Genomic DNA, 26,803 nt, shown 5'->3' with positions numbered 1-26,803 from the left:
ATTTGATCACATCTAAACGTAATATAAAGTATTAAATCAAATTCCACGGAAATCCCTTAATTGTGCCAATGAACACTTTTCCATGAAAATAAAAACATGATGCTGATAATTACAAAGGGTTCAAATGGGATTTCTATCAAAATATAACTCACATAGTTTATGATTAACATGCAAGAGATCAAACGTAGTAATGTATAAAATGAGGAACACTATGTATAATTCTCATATATAGTTAGCATGATTGGTAAAGCTATGTAAAGTAAGGTTGTCGAATTACGGAGATAAAAGTTTAACGATGTTCAATATAAGCAGACTTGAAGCTATGTTGATTTCATCTTCTGTTTAAAATAACTAAGCAAAGATATCAAAGATATATTTTTTTTAATTGTCTGCGTAATAATTTGCTTGTTGTTGTTTGTCTTTCGCCCTTTTCCGTTACCATGGCGATGTTTGTTTGTAATGGATTGTTGTTTTGTATCTTCCCCCTTCTTTTTTTTAAAAAAAGTGAAAAGAAAACAACAGCAAAAAATAGTATCAACGCATAAAGATCGACAGATTTTAATATGGGACTTTTAAAGAATTATCAAAAATTTGCCAAAAAACTTCTATGATAAAGAATTTGATAAACGTACTGATATAGTATTGTCTAGTCTGTTTAAGAAGGTCATGTTTAGCAAGACGGCTTGAGATTCGATGCAACAAGAAAAAGATCCTGCATTATGACATCTCTGTAAACAGAATATAAGTCTCATGGAAATGCACTTATGAACTACTCGAAAATGGACAGAGTTTGTAAATAGATATAAAAAGATGTGTTATGAGTGCAAATGGGCCAACTTTCCATCCAAGTCACAAATTGTAAATGAATAACCATAATGGGTCAAAGTATGGTCTTTTACAGGGAGCCCTGACACCGAACAGTAAGCTATAAAGGACCCAAAACATGACTAGTGCAAAACCAGAGGGAAACGGGAAACAAACTATCTAATCGATATATTCAACGAGAAATGAGAAACACTTATAAACCACAGCAACAAACGACAATAACTGAACATCAGTTTTCTGTCTTAGGACAGATGCAAACAAATGCAGCGGGTTTAAACATTTTAATAGGAACCAACCTTTACCTTAAACAATAGCGTAACATCACAAAATATAAAGACACACTATAAAATAACAATTGAAATAGTTTAACTCAATCAAAAGACAAATTAACAACACTGAAAGCATAAATTTGATATATGACACAATTTAAATACAAAATGAATTAAAAAAAAAGGGACGAATAAATAACGGCAACAGTAGTATACCGCTGTGAGATGTAAATTAATTTCAAAAGTCAACAAAAACCTTGAACAAGTAACATTAGCGCCAAATAGAATAATGTTCACAGGTAAAAGAAAAGTATTAAATAAGTTAACATTATATAACCAAAACATTATTATTGTATCAACAGGTGAAATTATCATGTGTTGTGCAAAGGTTAAGAATTTGTTTACAGTTACAATAAATATAATTTTTAACCCATATTTCTTGATATGAGTGGAAGATCTTTCTAGAGGGTTAAATGATAACCTTAAGAATGATGTTATTCAATCGATCAATAAGTGTTCATACAGTTTACTTAAGATAAGCAAATTGATAAATCGACTGATATAGTTTTTTGTTTGTTAAATTGAATGAGGTTTATTTCCAGCAATATGTCTTCGGATCTATTTATACAAGGACAAGCTCCTATTTTATGTCAACTTTGTGATCAAACGGGGTCTATCAAATGGAAATGCCTGACCTGTGAATTACTTATGTGTGGTAAATGTCGCGATAACGTGCACTCCAAATTCAGAACATCAGAGCCTCACGAAATAGTCGACATCCGAAATGTTGGTTTGCCTGAAAAGGGGAGAACATTTAATTTGATTGCTAGATGTGAATTACATAAAGGTTGGAAATGTTGTCTCTACTGCATCGACTGTAGCGTTGCTGTTTGTCCTAATTGTATAGCTGGAAGACACAAAAAACATGACATGGTTGATTTCGCGGAGGTCGATAATGATCCAAACACCGACGTATGTACTCATAGTGATTTTAGTATATATGCTTTAAACGTTTTATTTACATTTTTGTCGATAATGATCCAGACACCGACGTATGTACTCATAGTGATTTTAGTATATATGCTTTAAACGTTTTATTTACATTTTTGTAGTGGTAGTTTAATTATTTGTATCCAAAATATATGTCTGTAAAAATACAAAACACTTTGTTTTCATACTAAACCGTGTTATAAAATCATTAGGAACAGCGACAGGCAAAGTTTTATTATTTTCGTTTATCAACTGAATAGATCCATAGTTACAATGAATTATATGCGTTTGACTGTCCCTCTGGTATCTTTCGCCTCTCTTTTACAAAACTTATAAAATATTTGTTTTTGCTATAACCTGGCGTGACCAAATAGCAGAAACAATTTCCAAATGCCATATATTACGTATACTTTAATACGAAAATTTTTTATTTTTTTTATTTTACAAAAAGCACGGCCCTTTTTATAGATACCATTAACGGGGGTATCTGTATCTAAAGTATGTAATCCTAGCGAAGTTACTCTCGTTCACAAATCAATCAAATAATATGAAATAGAACTGATCTTTAAGATAATGCCACGAACTTTGAATACATAATTAACATTTTAAAAAAAACTCCAAGTTGAACGTATATTCATACATGGGAAGTTGGTAAAGACATTTACCGAGGAACATTTTTAGATTAAACTTTGTTTTATAGCTAGCTAAACGTCCCACTGCATATGAAAGTTGCTTGTAATTATATCGACAAAATTGGGTGAGCAAAAAGACATAATAGGTAAATGTGACAATAATTGGGATCCAGCTCCCAAAACTGTGTAAACATACAGTTAACCGCCTTCAGGATTCGTAAAAACAAAATGGCTACCAGTCGATGTAAATATGCGCATGAAAAAACTTTAAACTTTTGAACAACTAACAAAATAAAACAATCCTACCTTAATACTTTGTAATGTTTCCTTTATCCCTCAAGAATTTCACGTTCCAAATCTTTGGTGTAATTTGTGTTCTGAATTCGTTTTTGCAGTTCCCTTTTTAATACGTATACCCACCAACAATTCTAAATAATATTCAGGTCCAGACTCTTAGATGGCGAGTTCATGCTTTTTAACTCCGTTTCCCTACGAAAATAATGAACGGACCGGGCTCAATGGATCGGGGTATTGTAATCTTGGAAAATTGAGTAATTTACGGGAAATGAAGAATAGTCACTGTCCACATGTTGTTGTCAATAATGTCAATTTGTTTTAAGGCGTTTATGTTCCATCAACAACAGTTATAGTTCCGAAGCAATGGTAAATAATACAGTAGTCATCCCTGTGAGACTAGATCATTTTTCCCCATAGGCCTAACGTTTAAGCCGCCATCTTGGAGGGAGGAGGGAATTTTCGACATGGGTCAAGTGGTCATTTTTTTTTAATTAGTAACATAATTAAGTAAATGTTGTGTTCTTAATTAATAATTAATTGTGATAATTAATAATATAACTAAGTATATTAATCAAATTCCTAATTAATATTTAGTGTTTACCAATGTCCGAGTCTAATATTTTATTGATTTATTTTTTACAATAAATATGGGTATGGTCGTTTCAACTGCATTGGTTTAAAGGTTTAATGTTTTGTTACCAGATTAGGTTTGAAGTGTAAATACCTCCAAATATATGTGGGCTTACAAAATAAATAAAATCTATAAGATATATTATATAATTTATTGTATACAAATCCCAACAACAAAGAATTTCACAAGACCTGTCATTTCTAAATATACATTCTAAAAGCCGTATGGTATTGATTTGTAATCATAAACTATGACTCGTTTGTCAAACACAATTTTAAAATCTTTACTTTCTGTTTTTGTTATAATTCGGGCGTTCTTCGGGTCTCTCGAAATCTTGTTTTCATCAACAACTGTTACAACATTTTGAACTCTTATATTTGTCACCATTTCGCGCACGGTATTATACAGTTTTAATTCCTGTAGGATCTGGCTTTTCCAGCTTGAAAGCCTAGTTTTTGGGGCCACCGGTTACAAAGTGTGTGATGTTATTAAACGGGACTTCATCTGTTAGATCTCCTAGATAGTCACCAAGTGGAGGTACCCACTCACCCTCGTTTACAGTGAATACAATTGAATCAGTATCGGCGAACATGACTCGGGGTCCTAGCTTTTCTAAATAACTGTACAATTTTAATCTAGCTTGAGCTGTTGTATATGCAGCTATTACTACATTGGTTCTTCCAGAAGTTTCAAGGAATTCTTCCTTGTTTTTCCATCTCATCTCTACCATTTCATCCGTAACAAAGCTAACTCCAGTTACAAGATGTTGATCACTGGTCAAAATATCAAAACAAATTAAAGGGTCTGACACATACTCAACTTGAGGTAAATTTGTCCGGTGTCCGAATTTACCCCAGAAGCTGTTCAACATAAGTTTAGCATGGGAACGGAGGCCAGGATTTGTTTCTATTTTGGCATAATCCAGTAAGATTCCTTCTTTTCAAAATAATCTTGAATATATTTATGTCTATGCTCTTCACTAATACATCAGCTAGGCCAACCACTGGCTTCTTGTTTCATTTTCAAAAATGTATTGATGTATGTCGTGATGATTTCTCCTTATTTTGATCTTGGATCATATTGCTCAACATCATTGAAGTGCCATACTTCATAAATTGTATCCAATGCGTATCCCTTTTGCAATGCCATCTTTAACTCATCGCTTACCCAAGTTCCAATAAATGATCGTTCTTCAGGATTGTGCTCACAAGTGGTTTGTTGTTTCAATTCTGTACAAGTTCTGCACAAGGAAAACATCACTTTGTTGTTAATCTTAGCGGGTAACACCGGAATGTGAAGTTCACGGGGAGAACATACTATGCATTTGATTAATCTTTCATATGTTTGTAAATCATCAAGGTTTTCTGTCACAACTGTTGGGTGACCTAATACGGCGTTACCAGTTTTATTGATGTAATGGTAAAGTGAGGTAACATCATAGTATTTGATATGTTCGCCATCTGAATATTCGTGGTACAGTTTAAATGCTTCCGTTCTACCACCTCTCGGTTCTAAGGGTTTGGTAATATCGAAGGAGGCTATGAACCTTTTGATGCTCTCATTTTCACGGATATTCCCATATACATCTGTATGTATATCCTTGCTTTTCAATATGGATTTTCTTCTCCATAGTTTGATGATACAAATCAGCCATTGATAACTTATTCAAAGTGTTAATAGTGTGCTGGGCGTAACATTTCGGACATCCATGTCACAAACAACCAAGATATTCCATTACAACTTTTCCATCATCATCGGTTTCAAAATAACCATCTACTCTGTATTGGTCAATCGTTTTCTCCCCACCGTTCCTTGCATGCTGGTTGTGTACCCCTTTAAACTGTGATACGTATTTAATCCATTTTAAAGCTTTAATAGAATGTTTCTCTTCTGGACGGTATCCTTGTGCTGGTATAATCCCAATAGTTTCAGGGCGCAGAACTTTTGTGCGAAACACCAAATTACACGCCGAAGCTAAAACAATCAGCTTGCAAACGGATCAATACCCGAATACCATACGGCTTTTAGAATGTATGTTTAAAAATTACAGGTCTTGTGAATTTGTGATTTGTATACAATAAATTGTATAATATATCTTATAGATTTTATTTATTTTGTAAGCCCACATATATTTGGAGGTATTTCCACTTCAAACCTAATCTGGATACAAAATATTTAACCTTTAAACCAATGCAGTTGAAACGACCATACCCATATTTATTGTAAAAAATAAATCAATAAAATATTAGACTCGGACATTGGTCAACACTAAATATTAATTAGTAATTTAATTAATATACTTAGTTATATTATTAATTTTCACAATTGATTATTAATTAAGAACACAACATTTACTAAATTATGTTACTAATTTAAAAAGATTACCACTTGACCCATGTCGAAAATTCCCTCCTCCCTCCAAGATGGCGGCTTAAACGTTAGGCCTATGGGGAAAAAGTGATCTAGTCTCACAGGGATGACTACTTAATACATTCCCAGATCTTATATGCACTTATCGTCAAATACTACTTCACTCCAGTAAGCATTCACAATTTTATGTAAATTTTCTTTGCAATATGCCACTCGAATTTTCTTGTTGACCTCACGGGTACGATTTGTTTTCTTTACTGACCGCTTTTTGAATCCTTCAGAATGTAATTTAGGTTCAACAGTTCTTTTAGAGAAAGGGCTATCAATGCTCTCAATAAAAATATTTGTAATTTCAGCGAAAGATTTACGGCGATGTTTTTTGACACAGCGGAAAATTTGCTCGTGTCCCGGTCATGTCACTTTTCTGATCAGATGTCAGTTCTTTTCCCTTGCAACCCATTTTGTTTACATAAGCTACATTATAAGTACAGACGACAATGTCATGCCGATTATGTAATGGAGACGACGGTTAAAAGTTGGTCACTCTTCCATGACGGGACTGCCATTGTTGTTTTTAGGCATACTTAGACAAAGAGGCCGAATTTTTTTTTCTTGTAGTTGAAAGTTCATACTGTTTACTCTTTTATAGCATATACTTCTCGGTAAAGTACAAATTAGGTAAACTGTAACAAATACGCCAGAAAAAAAGTGTTGTAGTTTATAGTCAATTTGACAAAGTCGCCAACAAAAAGGTTTTGAAGTTTATATTGTATTCACAAAGACACCGATTTTACCGTTTTTGTAGTTGCTATTACATACCGTATTAAGTACACACCTTCGCGGTTAGGTACATACCTTCTCGGTAAAGTACAAATTACGTTTAATATAAAAACACGAGGGTAAATAAAACGGAAACAATAAGGTAAATTTTATGAATATGACAATGGTTTATCATTCGTTTGAGTTCGGTATTTTTGTTATTTAACTTTTAATGCTGCATTGAAATGACCTTTGATATCATATCCAATGAAATAGAGAATGGGGAATATGTCAACGACAACAACCCGACCAGAGAGAGGACAACACCCGTAGGCTGCAAATGGGTCTACGACGCAGCGAGAAAATGCCGCACCCGGAGTTGAGCCTCAGTTGGCCCAAAAAGTGACCCCCTTGTAGATTTTTTTTATTTTCACATATTCTGTAGATTTTTTTATGCTGAATCCAAAAATGCAAAGAATAAACGGGGTCACCAGGTTCGTTTTCTCCTCAAATTGAAGCGAAATGTGCGATTTTGACCCTATTTCCACACATGTCCACTCTTTCAACAATAACGGTTACATCAATTTCAAAGACTTTTAAAACCAAGTCAGTATGATTTTTGTGAGAAAAAACATTAGAATTTGAAATGCAGACCTTTCCTTTGGTTGTTTTGGACTTAAAAATCCTTTTATTGGCAGATTTATGTCGAAATTTTGCATTTTCTAATTTCAGTTTAAGGCAAAAAAAACTGGTTCAATAGATTTTTCGTTAAACTTCCCCGATAGTTTTTTTTTTAAACAGATATGTCAAAGCTATGAACTTTCGAGCATTTTAATGTAAAATAAAATGGGGGTCACCAGGCTTTTAAAAAAGTTACGAGCTTTTGTTTAATCCCTCTACCCCATAAGGTCTGATGGCAATGCACACCATTAATTACTTAATTGTGAATTCTTAATTGATGGCTTTAATAAAATAATGTTTGTAGTTATATCAATGAACGATAGCTGAATATAATTGTGGTTATCGTATTACTGTTTGTTATCAAAAAGCCAAATTTTGATTATTTTGGGGAAATACGGTAATTTTGTCTGCCGCGAGTTGCTTCCCTTTAATTTGGCGCCATTACCGCACAGCAGGAATTCCCAGGTGGCCATTACCGAGCAGCATACTACATCGATGAATACGACCATGTACATGCATAACAGACATTGTGGCGAATATACAACGATGAAGGTAGAGTCATTACACAAGAAAACATAGATTTTGATATATTAGGTAGCCAAATGTTATCAGTATCACGAAAATTACAAACTTGGGGGTTGTCTCAAAATAAACGCTAATGTTGAAAATCACTGCGGCTGAAACCTTGCACCGGCTAAATTTCTGTTCCATGTTTAATCGATATTGCTGGTATATTATTTATGTGTTTATTTTACCCTGTAAAGTTGTAAACATGTTTAGTCGGTTTTGAAAAATATCTATGTGCAAACGGCCGAAGAGGAGGGTAAAGGTGGAACAGGGAGGTCAGGAGGGGATGACATTTTGTCATTTTTGCACCATCGTTAGGTCAATGAAGTAGTCTTTTTTAATCATCCTCTGTAATGTCTAATTTCGTAGCCAAATTAAGGTCATATGTACGTGGGGTACCCCATATCTTCCCTCAGACAGTTTCTACTCCCTAGCTAGTCCAAATAATTATGACGTCTTGGAAGGCTATTTTGAATGTTTGCTTTGACGCCTTCCTGATGTAACGCGTCAAAGAAAAAAGATAAATGTATAATAGCCTTTCAAGATGTCATAATTATTTGGACTACTCCCTAGCCCAACTAAGTTTCCCTTCCCTTTTACCCTAAATTTTTCTCTTTAATACTTCCATCTCCTTACTCCAAGACAAAATAAAAATGACAAATATATTTCCAAGATACCCCATTTTCTTTGATCCCTCATTCCCATGTCTCCTTACCCCTGTCCACCCCCTCAATTAAGGTCCTCAAGGGGTTTGATTGACTTGTTTGTTTTCTTGAGAACATGATATAATTGGCATAATTTGTAAATTATAATAACCCCTACAGTAGGATGTGATACATCTTATTGATGGATTCGTCTTGATCAATCACAATTTGTTTACCATTAACACACCCCCCCTTTCTGTTTGGTATACAAAAAAATCATTAGGTCTAGAAATAGTAGTATCAGGGTTAAACATGTACAGAGTGTGGCCATAAGTAAAGTATTTGTTACTCGAGATTTTTAGCAGTACATCTGCATGTATTGTATATAAAACTACATTTTTTTCCAAACAAATTATTGTGGGGTCATTTTGGTTTTGATTTTAAGCAACTTGGTACCAATAGAAGCAGTATTTTCACAGGTTTATTTGGTTATAGTTTTTTGTGTGTCTCATTTTCATCATTTTCTGTTAAGAAATTTGCTATACGTTCAACCAAATTAAATTATAAAAAAAATATTTGATGTGTTCTCAAGAGAAAACAAATACACATGAAAACGAACCTATTATCAAATAAACAAACATAATAAGTCTCTGTTCATTCTTTATATGCAAGCGGATGCTCATCTGTGTCCCATGGACATATTCCCCATTATTAACTAGTCTACATTTGTACATCTATATGCTTTTGAATGTCAATAATTGTTGATTTTCTGACAGAATTACTCTGATATTTAATTTCAGGCTACAAGTACATTTGTGCATGTACATGCAAATGGAAGGAGTGGTCTTGGAATGTTCCACTTTACTTGGAACTAAACTATTGGCAAAGTACTGACAGAATTTCATGAGAAGCCGGTATCATATTCTAGTCTTGCAACCGGGAACTATGCGTAAAGTGCTGAAACATAAGAACAACATTCTACATGTATTTGCAATGTGTTGCCACAATCCACTTCAGGAGCTTGGATCAACAACAAATTGGAATTACATGTATATGCTTGAGTGCTGTCAAAATCCTTTTAAAAAATCCAATCAAAAGGACCTACTTCACCTACCTTTCCCGATGATGGATACAGATCATATATATATATATATTGAGTCTTATAAAAAATAAACAGTGAAGGAGAATACAAATAATGAAAATATAGAGCTGATCAGCTAATGATTGTACATATACATGATGTATAGATGGCAACAATACTTACATGTTTACTAGTACATTAAAATTAACAATGTTAATAAATATTTTATAAATTTAATCTCATAGACATTTGAGGAACAAAATCAATAATGTTTCAAAAATTTGATTTTAGTTGAGCCGTTCCCCTAATGGCATGATTTATGTACAAATTAATGAATGAAAAACAAATATGTTGTCGGTCTTGCAGGGTTTAACTTTATCTCAACTTAACCTCATTTTCATGGATTTGTCTGTTTCTCGAATACTAAATATGTTTCAAATTATTTGATTGATGGGATGATTGTTACAGAGTCCGACAAAGGGTGCGGACTTATTGGTTGATTATATTGCGAATAGCTGAAATAGTATAAGAAACAAAAATTGAATCATAATTTCCTGTCGATATGCACATCTTCACAGTATGTCCTCATTATCTACAAAGTTTCATGAAATTCTGTTGTTTGGTTTCAAAGGAGTTGCGATGACAAGCTGTTGCAGTAGTATACTACAGCAAATATGTTCAAAGGGGCTTTACTCCTAGAAAAAAAAGAATCGTAATTGCTTGTCGATATGCACCCATACCACATAGTCGAGCAAATAAAATTAAAGGCCCAGAAATTACGTTTTTTGTATATATTGCACATAATGAAAATTCAATTTGTGCATGCTGAATGGTTGGTAACTGTCAAATATTTCAAGCATAATACGGATGAGAACATACAGATAAGTATCAATTATGAAAGTTATGCAAAGTAGAAGGAGCTTTATATATAGATTGCCATAAGAAAATGAATGGACAATAATGATTGGTGCATGTATAGGCAAAATTTCCCTTTTTTACCCTACGATGCTTCGACTATATACATCCAGCTGTATGAACACCCTGTATAAGCAAGGGATCATCTGTCAGATTAGTCATATTTCTATGTTAACCATACGATATGAAAATAAGCAGATGTGGTATGATTGCCAATGAAACAACTATCCACCAAAGTTCAAATTTAAAATTCAATATTATAAATAAAAAACATCTCTTATCATCACGCATAGATCGATAATTAGTATTATATTTCTTTGCCACAGTAAGATCAAATCAAGTGTTCACAACAAAAATTGTCTTTCACATTTTTTGCCGCAATGACATCACTCTACTATATTGTTTTTAATCCATAACTCCTTATTAGCTTACCTTTTAAAAAAAGCATGGCTAGTATAGCGTACCTGTGTACTGGGCGGAGTTTTAAAATTACAATCCAAACTTTTCCTGAACCTAGTAGTAGTATAGATATTTTTATATATAAAATCTTTATTAATGTTTAAGACTGCCCGGCACGCTGCGGTGTGTCCTAGCAAAACCCCGACATGGATAAACCAAATATTTTGCGATCCTCCGCAAAACATGCAGTATATGAGGCTAACAAAGGCCAGAGGCTTCTGGCTATGGACAGGCGCAACAGGATTAAACATCTTATGTAAGATCTCAACCCTCTCCTTATACCTCTTGGCAATGTAGGATAAAGAGACACACAGCAATACGCACAATTAAACTGAGTTTAAAATAAGTCTAAGTCCCATATAGGTAAAGATAATAAAAGAAACTAAGCAAAATGAGAATGATACATAAACAAACAAAGGACTAGCAGTTACTGACATGCTTACTCAAGCGTTCAATTAAAATGATTGAAAGATGATGTCTTCATCATATGAAAATCAAGCACGATTCCTCCCGCTAGGGGTTTAGTATCATACCATCATAATATATAGGAAACTAACATAACCCGTATCTTGCCAACAACTGGTTTAAGAATAATTGAATTTATTTCCGATGAAAAGACCCTATGAGTGAATCAATATTAATAGCAAAATATGCCATTTTTAATTACCTGACAACAGTATCGTAATTAAATCCCTTCTGACATACTGTTTATAGGTTTGGTTAGCTTTTGAGGTGAATGCCAACATTTTTTTGCTTTGTAAAGAATATTACCGTAAAGATTAAATAAGAAATACCTGAACGTATAAGATGTCTACATGTTAATTTATATATACGAAGTATGTCCTTGTACCGACGACACAATCGAGTAAATGTTTTGACTAGTTTGTGATATCGAAAACTCTGGTGTTGTAATGTTTCAGTAAAACAGCGATTTCTTTCGTTGCAATCAAAAAAGTTGCTACATACACGATTGACGTTTAAATAATTGTGTAAAAGAGTAGAGAGAAAACTTAGTAATTATATACATGTTTCTTTTTTCAGTCATCACGGAAGTCCAGTAATAATGAACCTGCGAGTGATATAAGTTTAAGCTCGGATTTTGAACAACTGGAGGTTTCAGAAGGTACGTAATAACCAAATATAATACCATTATTGACAAATAAATGTATTGCAAATTTGATTGGGATCATTAAATCCATTTCTAATTTTTTTTTTTTTTTGCATCGGTGTTTCCGTACTGACACGATTTATCACAAACGTTTTTAAATATCCTTTCATTTTTCATAAATTATTAGAAAAAAAAAGGCGCAAGGGTTCAACTCACTCAGCCAAATTGACCTTAGATAGAAGTGTTTAATTTCATACATTTAGTATTAAATCGTTGGTTTCAATTTTGGGACATCTGCACACCTGATTAAGGTGAATCCAGAATGTGCTTTGCATTAGTTTTATTGCTTTCGTTTTAAGGGCAAAAACACAAGGGCATTTTGATATTCTTATAAATTTGAGTTAGTTAGGCAAGAATTATTACCCATCAGTTTAAAATTGGTCATATCAAATTCGTTTTTTTGAAGCAAAATCATTTCAGTTCTTTGCCGATCTTTACTTGCCAAATTATTCCAGTCATGCGTGGTCGCTGGTAATTTGTAATCAGAAACACCCACGCTTTCAAAGTTTAAAACAAAGAAAATGATATTTCAATTTGACATAAAATGTGTATTTACGGTTTTTTTTTACATATTAAGAAGTAACTGGTTTGTAAATGTTTAGACTTATTAAGAAGGGATATAGTTACGATACTGTTGTCAGGTCATTGAAGATTGCATATTTTGGCGTTAATATTGATTCACTTTTAGGGTCTTTGCATCGAAACTAAACATATTTATTTAAAACCCAGTTGTTGGCATGACACGGGTTATGTTCTTCTCATATATGTTATGATGTTATGATACTAAACCCCTAACGGGAAGGATTGTGCTTGATATTCATATAATGAAGAAATAATCTTTCAATCAGTTTAATGGAAGTCTGGAGCTTGCATGTCAGTTAATTGCTAGTAGTCTGTTGTTATTTATATATTATTGTCATTTTGTTTATTTTCTTTCGTTACATCTTCTGATATCAGACTAGGACTTCTCTTTAACTGAATTTTAATGTGCGTATTGTTATGCGTTTATTTTTCTACATTAGCTAAAGGTATAGGGGGAGGGTTGAGATCTCATGAACATGTTTAACCACGCTGCATTTTTGCGCCTGTCCTAAGTCAGGAGCCTCTGGCCTTTGTTAGTCTTGTATTATTTTTCATGTTAGTTTCTTGTGTACAATTTGGAGTTTAGTATGGCGTTAATTATTTCTGAACTAGTATATATATTTGTTTAGGGACCAGCTGAAGGACGTCTCCAGGTGGGGGAATTTCTCGCTGCATTGAAGACCTATTGGTGACCTTCTGCTGTTGTCTGGTCTATGGTCGGGTTGTTGTCTCGTTCCCCGAGGGTATCACCAGCCCAGTAGTCAGCACTTTTTGGTCTGACATGAATTATCATTGATATGGTTATATTTATATATTAACTGTTTACAAAATTTTGAATCTTTGAAATACTAAGGCTTTTCTACCTTAGACATATATTGCCTTAGCTGTATTTGGCAAAACATTTAGGTATTTTTGTCCTCAATGCTCTTCAACTTCGTTGTTTATTTGGCCTTTTTAACTTTTTGGATTCGAGTGTCACTGATGAGTCTTTTGTAGACGAAACGCGCGTCTGGCCTATATACAAAATTTAGTCCTGGTATCTATGATGAGTTGATTTACAACCACTGGGTCGATGCCACTGCTGGTGGAGATTTATTTCCCTGAAGGTATTACCAGCCTAGTAGTCAGCACTTTTTGTGCTGACATGAATTGTCATTGATATGGTTATATTTATAAATTACCTGTTTACAAAATTTTAAATTTTTGAAATACTAAGGCTTTTCTACCTCAGGCATAGATTGCCTTCGCTGTATTTGGCAAACTTTAAGGTATTTTGGTCCTCAATGCTCTTCAACTTCGAAGTTTATTTGGCCTTTTTAACTTTTTGGATTCGAGTGTCACTGATGAGTCTTTTGTAGACGAAACGCGCGTCTGTCTGGCGTTCATACAAAATTTAGTCCTGGTATCTATGGTGAGTTTATTTGACACATTCCCCATTTCCATTCTCAATTTTATTTACTATTGGATCTCTTTCTACAGTACAGTTTATATTAAACTAATATATTTTTTCAATTTGCTTTAGAGGTAATGTGATGTATCAGATTAATTTGATATGATCACAGATAAAAAAAATTATTTCTTCAGGTTCATATTGTCACATAAGAGTTTACATTACATTTATTGCATTTATTAACATATTTTTTTTTATTTCATCATCGTTATGTCTTTACAAATATTTAGTCTGCTTTTTCATTTTAGATTTGATAGCGCCAACGTTTATTACTCTGAACTATGTAGAAAAGGCAGCGAAATTTTGGTTTATGCCAGATATAAGTAAAACAGAAGGTTCTATACATTATGTTTATTTATTATTTGTTTACTTTTACCACTCGAAATCAACATTATTTACAATAGCCTTGATATTGATAGTAAATGTGTCTGCTTTGCTTGAATATACTCTCTGAACAATTACAGACTCAACCAGTAACATATGTATAAAGTTTTAAGTTATATTCAACTTTAGTTAACTTTTGGGATGCCTATATATAGATGTGATACCTTGTGGATATGTTTCCAACTATTGAAGAATAAGATAGACATCACCGACTAAATATGAAGTTATCTTTAGGTATTTATCCGGGATTTATTGTCAAAGCTTAAATGGATTAAGCTAGAGAATTGATATGAAGTTAAGGATTCAAGTCAAACTGCGACAAACGTCAACAAAAGCTATGTTAATTTTGATTCAGATTGTACTTGTGACATAACAATTGGTATAGTAGTCAATTCTTCCAATAAACATCACAATGTAGTTAGAATTATTTTAATGCTATTTCAGCTCTGCTTTCGCTGAAAGCCACCACACCTGGAACTTTTTTGATAAGGAAGTCAAGTACCAAAGTTGGTTATTTTGCTCTCGTTTTGCGAGTGGAAAACGACTCATTGTACGATAACCCAACAGAAATTTCTTTGGAAGATTGTGTCTCTACATATCTTATCGAGAAATCGACAGATAACAAGTATCAGTTTAATTCCACAGCGCAGAAATTTGGTGAGATTTAACATTAAAAAGTAAAATCACAAAAGTACTGAACTCTGAGGAAAATTCAAAATGGAATGGCCCAAATCAAATGGCAAAATCGAAAAATAAGACACATCAAACGAATGGACAACAACTGTCATATTCCTGACTTGGCACAGGCAATTTCTAATGTAGATAAAAGAGGGACGAAAGATACCAAAGGGACAGTCAAACTCATAAATCTAAAACAAACTGACAACGCCATGGCTAAAAATAAAAAGACAAACAGAAAAACAATAGTACACACGACACAACATAGAAAACTAAAGAATAAACAACACGAACCCCACCAAAAACTAGGGGTGATCTCAGGTGCTCCGGAAGGGTAAGCAGATCCTGCTCCACATGTGGCACCCGTCGTGTTGCTTAAGTGATTTCAAATCCGGTAAATAGTCTAATTCGGTAGGTCATATTCATGAAAGGGAAGGGGATTGTAGTTACGACGTAAGGAACATATCCGATATCATTTGTGAAACGGTTATTCCATAACGGTCAACCAACTCGTGATGGCGTCCGTAAAATTTACGAAGGGATGATTTCAACTTCACCATTTGGAACTCTTGGTTTAATAGCTTCCTTGTGAGCAGCAAACCTCTATCAAGAAAATCATGATAGGAAATGCAAGCACGGGAATATCGTATCAATTGGGAGATATATACCCCGTATGCAGGTGCTGCTGGAATGTTGCTACTTAGAAATGGAAAGTTCACAATTGGAAAGCTGAAATCATCTCTTTTGTCGTAAAGTTTTGTTTTCAACCGACCCTCATTGTCAATTTCTAGATGTAAGTCAAGATATGAAGCCGACTTAACTGTATCTGTAGTATCCTTTATCTCTAGTTCGATTGGATAGATGCTTTCCACATAGTCACCAAATTTTGAATTGTTTAGTGAAAGAACATCATCTATATAGCGGAAAGTAGAGTTAAAGGATATTGCTAACTTCTTATCTTTCTTCCTAAGAAGTTCCTGCATGAAGTCAGCCTCATAATAATAAAGAAACAAGTCGGCGAGTAGAGGGGCACAGTTTGTTCCCATTGGAATGCCGACAGTCTGTTGAAAAACACGTCCTCCGAACGTAACAAATATGTTGTCAATCAAGAAATCAAGCATCTTGATAATATCAGTTTCAGAGAATTTTTTGTTTGAATCAGAGTGATTCTTTACAAAGTAGGATTTATCCCTCCCTAAGACAAGATACTTGTATCTACGTTGGCCATTCTTTTTTATGAAGCAAAGTAATATCAACTCTTTCAATTTGTCTTTTAGTTTGGAATGTGGAATACTTGTGTACAGGGTAGAAAAGTCAAATGTTTTAATACTGTTACAAGATGAAAGAGAGTTAGATTGTATGTACTCTAAAAGATCTTTTGAATTTTTAAGTATCCACATCTGATTCACGCCACCTAGATAATGGTGGATTGGTCCTGTCCCCAAGAACCAATGACTATTGCTACATTTTCTTAAATTATCTAGTCATAAAATGTTTACAAAAATTCATCATACAACATTTAACGTAATAATATATGACACATTCAATTGGAACTATTCTAAGAACCCGCTAATTCCACATATGGAACGTACGATATTTTAAAAACACATAATGTATCTTATGAGACTCAAAACTTTCGAACTATCTATATTATTTAATGAGGAAGACTATTGCTACATTTTCTTAAATTCTCCAGTCATAAAAATGTTTACAAAAATTCATTATACAACAGTTAACGGAATAATATATGGCACATTCAGTTGGAACTATTCTAACAACCCGCTAATTCAAAATATGGAACGTACGATATTTTAAAAACACATAATGTATCTTATGAAACTCAAAACTTTCGAACTATCTATACTATTGAATGAGGAGACCTTATTGTGTGTGCCGTTTCTCTTCCTTCAACAATAACCTAATAATCATGCCTTTGCATTCTATAGGTACCATGCATAGTCGCATTTGCTCTCCTCGCTGTTTAAAACTACTTAAAAATTACACATAAATTTTTGCAGGTACTTGGGGACAGGACAATTATTTTCGCTTTTTCTGTACACTATGAAAATACATATATACTATGAAAAAAGTGTATTTGCTATTTACTATCAAGACTAAGTCTTGGTTTACTAGAAACGGGTATCATATATTTATATATAGAGATTATAGTATGGTTAGATATATGTTTTCGTACGTCTTACAAATCTGTACTTAGTATGATATTTCAATGTCAATTATGACGTCACAATGGATTCTTATAAGCACAAAAAACAAATGAGAAGAGTACATATGTCTGTTCATACAGGAAAACGCAAATAATTGAAATCATTTGAAAACAAAAAAATAACGGATTTTGAAAAAAAAGGGCATTGCTAAAAAAAAATGGCCTGTCCCCAAGTACCAATCATTTTTTTATATCTTTCCTGGAATTCTCCAGTCATAAAATATTTACAAAATTTATCCTACAACAGTTAACATACCTCTATTTATGCTCTAAATGCCTGCAATTTCGGGGTGTGTTCTTGTAGAAATAGAATCAAGCAATGCATCGATGTTTGATATTTTGTATAGACAGACATTAAGAAAGATAACTCAATGGCTGAAATTCCGATATCAATACAAATAAATGCATAATGCCCGATGTTAAGTCATAAAATTCACTTTTCGCATACGTAATTTCCTTTTTTTTTTGTGGTGCACATCGGTTCGGTTTTTTTATGTTTTCCATTCAAAGTTTTGTTGTTAAAATATTTCAATTTATTGAAAGGAAAAAAAGCTTTTCTATATATGCTTGTGTAGTATAGGATCAATAATCATATATGGCACATAATTTATTGAGCCTGACACCTATTTAGATTAAATGTTGACTCTTCCAAGACAAATTCCGTAATTAAGTGAATAGTAATTTTCTGTTTCATTATTTTCTTGTGATTAAGGGATTGTCTTTTTTTAATTGACTAATGGATTGGATTTGATAACATCCTTGATTTTTTTTTCTATTCTGGTTTTTTAAAGAGTTGATTTCTGTAAAAAAAAATAATCATGCACCAGACAACATTATCGATATTCAATTGAAGAATTTATCAGCAGTTCAGAAAATGCCTGTACAAAGTCAGATTTATGGCAGTTGTTATCCATTCTTTTGATGTGCTTAAGCTTTTGATTTTTACATTTAATAAGGACCTTTCCGTTTTGAATTTTCCTCGGTGTTCAGTGTATTTGTGATTGGACTTTTCACAAGGTGTCAATCGATTACGAAATAATCGAAGAGGACTGGTGAATACCTCAACAAATCTAAAATAATCGAAACATGTTCAATAAAGACAACTGTAGTATTATTGTTCAAAGGTTGTTAACCGATTGAGAGAAAACAAATCTGCGTTACAAACTTAAACCGAGAGAAACACGTAAACTATAAGAGAAAAACAGAGAAACAACAGAACACTGATTTGCAATAAAAACCAAACGACAATGCAACGTACACCGAAACGAACTATAAGATAACAACTGCTATATTTCTGACTTGGTGCCGGACATTTTAAGAAGAAAAAAATTATGGCAATGTTAAATATGCCGCTAAAATTACATTACATGAACGGTGAATAAAAAAAAACCGGGACAAGTCTTATAGAAATTCGAATTCACACTCAGCAGTCATATTCTAGAGTACTTCATCAATACTTCTTATCATAGATATTAACAAACTCATTCTGCAATATTGTTTTGATTTATATTTTAGACACCATCGGATCACTAGTATTCCAACATACAAAAGCACAAGGTATACTACCATGTACATTAAATCTTCCAAAAGTTGGTAAGTAATAACATAAATATAATAACACGTATCTTATACATGATATTGCCTCAGTCTGAAAAAACATAATTTCTACTACTGTGTAACAAGCTTTACTTTTGATTTAATTTTAAAACAAAATACATATTTAAGGGTGTTGTGGAGAGGACGAGATTTAGGTTCGGAATATCAGCATAACAATTGTCATCTGTGAAACAGATATTCCATAACAGTAAACAAATTCGTTTCACATGGGATATATATTTTGTGTGCAAGTAATCATGTTATATAAAATATAACTTGTACAAAACATTGCGTGACAGGAATATAGTACTTATAAACGCAAGAACACTCAGAAACTTATATAAATAAATAGTATGATAACAGTATACATTACAAGATGTTAAACATAGAATAACAACGGACATCTCCCATGAGGTAACGACAGAAACGGTTAATTTTGATAGTGTTTATATATTCCATTGAAGCCTATATTGGTTAGTATGCGTTTAACAACATACTACTCTGATCTTTGTTAGTAAATGTTACTCGAGTGCGCGAAATCAACTTATTAAAATCAATTAACATTACTTATATTAAAATTTAAACACCATTAGATTACAATAATTAAATATATTTGTAAATTGAGTATTGAATTGGACTCCATATTGTATGAGAATAGCCAGAGCTATATTTAAAATCATTCAGTTTGTTATTATCATTTATAAATGTATTTAACGTTTTAGATTTGAGACGTGGGGTTAATTTGAGCACTGAATCGTTTCAAGCAATAAGGCATTATTGGTACTTTCCTGATATTTCCAGAGACGAAGGTTTGACACTAAAATTATTTAAAGTAATAATTTTCGAACTTCAAGGTTTATTTGAAATGAACAGGTACTACCGCCACAACAGTACAAGTAAATTAAGTTTATGTTTCGGATTGATATGAATTGATTTTATGACCTTTTTCAAAACAACTGGTTTGTGTTACATTCTTTTCTATCTTTTTACTTGTTTTGTGCGTTTATATCCTGTTTCCCCCTTTTTCCCTCCTTAAAAATTCCCTTACAAAGTCTGCTTTAAATTGCATTATCTCAAACTGTAAACCAATATTTTCTTTATTTCATCTATTGGTATCTCATTTGTAAAAAAAACATATTTGTAAAGATTGAATTTTATGGGAGACATAGTTAGAGTTGAAAATAAAGTAAAAGAATAGATATAAGTTCACATAAGGAAAACAGTAAAATAATTAACACATGAAAAGCGAATTAGTCATTAATAGATACGTTGTTTTTATTTGTATTGCATCATGAAATGAGGATTAAGTTTGAAAACAAATCTTATACTTTAACTATTTTTAATAAGATATAACGTACATGCACTCTTTTGTTCATAGTTTCATATATTTGCTTTTTCGGACAATAATGACTCTTGACATTTGGTTCTTCTAGCAATTGAAAGAATTAAAAACAAAGTGGTAGGATCATTTCTGATACGGAAATCGTCCAGTGAAGCAGGAGGGTTTGTTTTAGTCATGAATGAAAACAAAACAGATAACCTGTTCAACAAAGAGCATAATACTGTTGTTAGAAATTATTTAATTCATTGGACAAACAGAGGGTTAACTTCGATACAGGGCACAGAAACATTTGGTGAGTAGATTAAATCTGATGTAATAAACAACGATCATTTAATTGTTAGCAAATAAGGTTGACTTTAAAATCATATGAAACTTCAAATTAGAAAAAAATATGCATATGTTTTTTAAAACTTATTTAAATGGGTTGTTTTTGTTATAAAACGGATGAAAATATCCGTTTTTCTCAAGAAAACTCTATAATTTGTCCAAATTAAGAAGACATTTACTTTTTTTCTAATTGTTTGCATCCAGTAAACAATTCAATGTTTCCAGTATGCAGTGAACTCAGCGTTACCTTTCTCGTAAAAATCCGCTGATCGCAATATATATGGATCTGTCATTGAAGTAAAATATTTAATTGTACATGTTATACACGTGCTCAATATCCATGCTAGTATAAGCTGTTATATTTTCACATCAAATTAGACCAAGAGAAAAAAAAACAATGGCGATTAAACGATATGGATGCGTAAAAGATGATAAAATCGTGCACAGAAGACTAAGTTTATAATATATACATGCATTGGTTCAAGAATAGGATACACATTATTATTCATCAGTCACTGGTTGCATATGACTTCAATGTCATCCTTTATAATTATTGTTACAGGTGTAATAATGAAAAAGATATCCTTACTTTTAAAAAATTAAATTTGATATCTGACTCACGTTATCTATCATGTGAAAATGATCCATTTACGGTTACTTGCCGGAAGTCAAATAGCAAATAGTTCATGCATTCAAGAGAAGAAAACGTTAACAATATTATCTACAGATGAAAGGACGGAAACGCGGATCTAATATATAGGTATTGCCTTATCTTTTTCAGACAACCTTGTTTCATATGTTTACCATTATGCTACGACTGATACAACAGACTTGTCGTGTAGACTCGCCCTACCGTAAAGCAGATTATCTACAAATATTAAGGTACATGTAACTGTTATTATGCATATCAGAATTTAAAACATTTACCGTTAATGCATGTGGGTCAGTTGTCAGATTGGGTCATACTTTGGATTGACAAAATATCGATTGAGAACTTTTAAAAGAGTAGGTTTTTTTTCTCAAGAAATTCAAAATTTATCGCAAAAACATGTAGAGAAGAAAAAACACTGTTCCATTTTCTGTCATAAAGCAGGATAAGAATCATAATTCCAAAATCAATCACGAAATTCACATTTTTTTCGACGATTTTTAATCCAAAAATATGCGTTATACCAAATAAACTGTTTACATATGTAAAAATATTGATCTACTTTTAAAAAAACGAGAATATTAAATACATAAAATGAAATAGGAATCACTAAACAACAATATATCAGCACAGCAGATCAAACAAAATACCAACTTCCAACGAAAATCATGTTTTTGGGTTCAGAACTGAAAAGTTGTGAAAGCTATTATTTTAAAACTATAATCAATAAAAAGAATAGTTCGTGTCATCTTACGAACTCTTATAGACGTAAATAAGTGCATACACTCTAAGTTTTTTATTATTTGTTAGACCGTATCTCTTTTATATGGGAACGACCATTGTACTTCAAGGGTTTTTTTTCAGGCCAAGCAGGTGACAAAAATAAAATATTGATTTCTCGAATTTCCCCGAAACTCATAGTGTTAAATTTGGAAAAAATATTCTGATAGATTGCATTGAAAAACTAAATTAATTTGGTCAAGCTTTGCTTGTCTTTTTTCTTTAAGCCATTGCACTGTCAGAATATTTTCGATTCATAAGTGTGAATGTCCCTCTGGTATCTTTTGCGTCTCTTTTGAATGTATTGTCATATAATCTATAAACATATATATATTGTTGAAAAATACACCACTGTCCCAGGTTAGGGGGAGGGTTGGGATCCCGCTAACATGTTTAACCCCGCCACATTATTAATGTATGTGCCTGTCCCAAGTCAGGAGCCTGTAATTCAGTGGTTGTCGTTTGTTTATGTGCTACATATTTGTTTTTCGTTCTTTTTGTTTACATAAATGAAGCCGTTAGTTTTCTCCTTTGAATTGTTATACATTGTCTATTGGGGCCTTTTATAGCTGACTATGCGGTAAGGGCTTTGCTCATTATCGAAGGCCGTACGGTGACCAAAAGTTGTTAATGTCTGTGTCATTTTGTTCTTTTGTGGATAGTTGTCTCATTGGCAATCATACCAAATCTTATTTTTTATATGATTGGTTTGTCCGAGCAATACAAATAAAGGACTGGCAATGAATGCGACACATATACTATCGTTCATTGGTCAAATTTAAAACATGTCCACATTCCACACCTTATTACTGTACCCAAAGTAAATTAAAAATATATCTCTAAGGTTATATATAAAGATGATGGTAAAGTTTAAGATTTAAAACAAAAACACAGCAAACGTGTAAATGAATTCGTTCTGATCTTTTTTTGTTAGAGTCCGATTTAGAAAATGTCTCAGTTAGTTGTTTATATAGAAAGATTAGAAAATTTAATGAAAAATAGTAGTTGTCATTTGTTTATGTGGTTCATAAGTGTTTCTCGTTTTCGTTTTTTTTTAATATAGATTAGACCGTTGGTTTTTCCGTTTGAATAGTTTCACACAAGTAATTTTTGGGCCCTTTATAGCTTGCTGTTCGGTGTGATCCAACACTCCATGTTGAGGACCGTACCTTGACCTATAATGGTTTACTTTTATAAATTGTGACTTGGATGGAGATGTGTCTCATTGGCACTCATACCACATCTTCCTATATCTATATAATATAACAAGATATAAGTAGATCTTTAAACTATGCTGTTCTTTATTTTAAATGCAGATTTACAGAACCTCGTAACCAGATTAGTGCACGGTAATATATTTTATAAAGAACCAAGAACTCTTAAGAATTGTGCTTCAGGACTCGCTTCGATGCTTACGCTTGGTGAACGGGATTATGCATTTGTATGAAATGTTTGAAATCATTGCGTTTTGATATTTCTTATATAACTGTTGTATGATATTGTATATATGACATAAAGGTATATCTGTATGTAAATTTGTAATAAAAGTATGTATGTATGTCTGTCTGTCTGTCATTATTAAAAATTTTACATGCAGCTCTAAAATATTTTTTTATATTCATGTTTCATTTAGTCATATGCGTACAACTGAACAGAAATAAAAAAAAAAAGCTATAATAATTGGAAATTCTAGTTATATCTGCGGGCAGAAACTTAACTTTTTATCTATAAATATCAAGTAAATATAGTTTGAGATTGCATATAAATAAAAAAAAACTTCTACTTCTACTATAATTTTTGTACAAGCACTAACATATTATTTTTAGATTAATCCGCAACGATAAAGGAAATTAAGCTACAACAATAATAATTTTTGTGATAAAATTATAAAGGAAATTTAGATTAAATGAAACAGAAATTAAACTTTATTTAAAGTCTCTGCAACACACAAATTTGGAAGCTTGTCTATTATATACGATTTTAGAGTGACAATAATACTTTATAAATTTTATACGTCCGAAGAACTTTTTTAGAATGAACTTTATCATAAACGCTGAAAGCCAAGGACGTAAAAAGAAATCGAAACACTTGAAAAGCTAAATGACAAAACAGGACCAAACAAAAATATTCAATGTTATATAATTAGTTATCAGAGGTACCAGGATTATAATTATAAGTACGCCAGACGCGCGTTTCGTCTACACAAGACTCATCAGTGACGCTCATATTAAATATTTATAAAGCCAAACGAGTACAGAGTTGAAGAGCAATGAGGATCCAAAATTCCAAGAAGTTGTGACAAATACGGCTAACGTAAAATATATGATAAGAAAATCCTTAGTTTTCCGAAAAATTCAAAGATTTATATATAAGAGGGACGAAAGATACCAGAGGGACAGTCAAACTCATTAACTGAAAATAAATTGACAACGCAGTGGCTAAAAATGAAAAAGACAAACAGACACAAAATAGAAAACTAAAGAATAAGCAAAACGAACCCCACAAAAAACTAGGGGTGATCTCAGGTGATCCGGAAGGGTAAGCAGATCCTGCTCCAAATCCGGTAAATAGTCTTATTCGGAATGTCACATTCATGAAAGGGGACGGGATTGTAGTTACGACGTAAGGAACATATCCGATATCATATGTGAAACGATTATTTGATAACGGTCAACCAACTCGTGATGGTGTCCGTAAAATTTACGAATGGATGATTTCAACTTTACCATTTGGAACTCTTGATTTAATAGCTTCCTTGTGAGCAGCAACCCTCTATCAAGAAAATCATGATAGGAAATACAAGCACGGGAATATCGGATCAATTGGGGGATACATATCCCGTATACAGGTGCTGCTGGAATGTTGCTACTTGTACCAAATGGCTGGTGATGCAAGTACGTCAGAACCAGCACTATAGCAGTTAACAATTTACAATATACATCATGCTCATTCACGAACACTGGCTATTTCAATTTCAATTACAACTTATTAGTGAGACGAGTACTTGAAAAAATTAGATAAGTACATAAATAATCCTGGGCAATTACCATCATTATATCAGCAATATGGAACACAAACAAATTGCATCTTCTAAAACAAGCCCATTGTGACGGAAAGTTGATGAAATGTGTTTTCATATATAGCATGTCAAAAAAAAAGTAAAATCACAAAAATACTGAACTTAGAGGAAGATCAATTGGGAAAGTCCATAATCACATGGCAAAATCAAACAAAACGCATCAAAAACGAATGGACAAGAATGATTCATTAATAATATCAATATCATATTGTAGTATATACCTTTAAACTTTTAAACCTTCAACCTGAATTACAAGAACTTTTATGTCGCCTCATTAAACAAGGCTTTTTCTACAAAATACAAAATCGTAGATACTAACAAAATCATTCCTTAGAACATCAGTACAAGTTTGTTTTACTTTGTGAAGAACTACACCGACTCCAACAAAAATACACCGAGGAAGATTTTTTTCTGTTCTAATATAAAGCAGTATTTACATCGAACCTCCGCTAAAAGAGATAAACCAAAGGCAAGTTACTTTAATTTGTCCCAGTGAACTTTGGATAAGGGCAGATATGGATACTGGATGGTATGATATTTTCTTCGATCTTGAAAATGGCAGTTGTTATCCTATAGTTCGTGTCTGTATGTGTTGCCTTGTCGTTTGATTTTTGTTCACTTCAGTGTTTCTGTTTTTTGTTGTTTACCTCTGATAGTTGATGTGTCTCACTCGGTTTTAGATTGTAACCCGGATTTGTTTTTGTTTCAAACGATTTATGACTTTCGAACAGCGGTATACTACTGTTGCCTTATTTTGACACAGATTGATCAACTTCAAACCAGTCTACTAGAATGAGCAATGTACTTTTATAGGCCTTCCAGTTGTCAAGTACCGTTTGTCAGATATGATATGACAATGATAACAAATTGCATACAAATATCCTTCATTTATCAAAAGTGGTTTCCGTAAAATGACATTATCACAAATTTTAACATTAAAATTAAAAGTTTCAAAGTACATAGACTATGAGAGTGAATACAAGGTCGTATAATTTCAAAAGAAAATTGCCTATGTTCAAACAACTTTTAATCTAATGTCATTGCCATTTGATGGTCTATTATAAGTGGTTTCTCCGATACTGAATTAATCAAAAACTGAACAAGTTATTGATGAAGCTATCAACGGAAACTGCACATATTTGTCTAGCTTTCTCGACTTCTTCCATAGCAAGGAAAAAACCGAAACCAAAATTTCAAAAATCTTGAAATAGGCTACCCTTTGTAAAGATATTTTATTAAACGAAAATATCCATAATGCTGTACATATTTAATGGTTGTATAATCATGTTTGGTATATAAATCACACTCATCAAAAATATCATTTGTTGGATTTAAAACTGATTCACTTATAGGGTCTTTGCATAGGAAATAAACTATTTTATTCTAAAACTATTAGTTGGCATTATTTGAGTTATGTTCTTCTC

General features: G+C 32.6%; 2 protein-coding genes and 1 long non-coding RNA gene across 4 annotated transcripts in view; 2 read left to right on the top strand and 1 right to left on the bottom strand.

The window, feature by feature from the left end:
• The window catches only part of LOC139522956 (riboflavin transporter 2-like), a 76,829-nt gene that overhangs the window by 21,185 nt on the left and 28,841 nt on the right, over positions 1 to 26,803 (bottom strand). The window lies entirely within an intron of this gene.
• LOC139524923 (tensin-1-like) lies at positions 1,670 to 15,372 on the top strand. The gene is made up of 4 exons (XM_071320097.1): positions 1,670 to 2,066; positions 12,162 to 12,243; positions 14,569 to 14,655; positions 15,149 to 15,372. The coding sequence occupies exons 1-4, from the start codon at positions 1,680 to 1,682 to the stop codon at positions 15,370 to 15,372; spliced, it is 780 nt and encodes a 259-aa protein (XP_071176198.1). The 5' UTR covers positions 1,670 to 1,679.
• Positions 19,924 to 23,858, top strand: LOC139522957 (uncharacterized). Its single transcript, XR_011664535.1, has 4 exons — positions 19,924 to 20,011; positions 20,636 to 20,836; positions 21,653 to 21,753; positions 23,617 to 23,858. It is a non-coding gene; the product is annotated as an uncharacterized lncRNA (long non-coding RNA).

This window comes from Mytilus edulis, chromosome 5 (genome assembly GCF_963676685.1).
Source record: "Mytilus edulis chromosome 5, xbMytEdul2.2, whole genome shotgun sequence".
Lineage (NCBI taxonomy): Eukaryota > Metazoa > Mollusca > Bivalvia > Mytilida > Mytilidae > Mytilus > Mytilus edulis.
This window is presented reverse-complemented; position numbering and strand designations above follow the sequence as displayed.

Coding starts and splice junctions, on each gene's coding strand:
- LOC139524923 (XM_071320097.1), top strand. CDS start 1,680: ATGAGGTTTATTTCCAGCAATATGTCTTCGGATCTATTTATACAAGGA. Junction 2,067..12,161: donor ATAATGATCCAAACACCGAC/GTATGTACTCAT, acceptor TTCTTTTTTCAG/TCATCACGGAAGTCCAGTAA. Junction 12,244..14,568: donor ACAACTGGAGGTTTCAGAAG/GTACGTAATAAC, acceptor TTTTCATTTTAG/ATTTGATAGCGCCAACGTTT.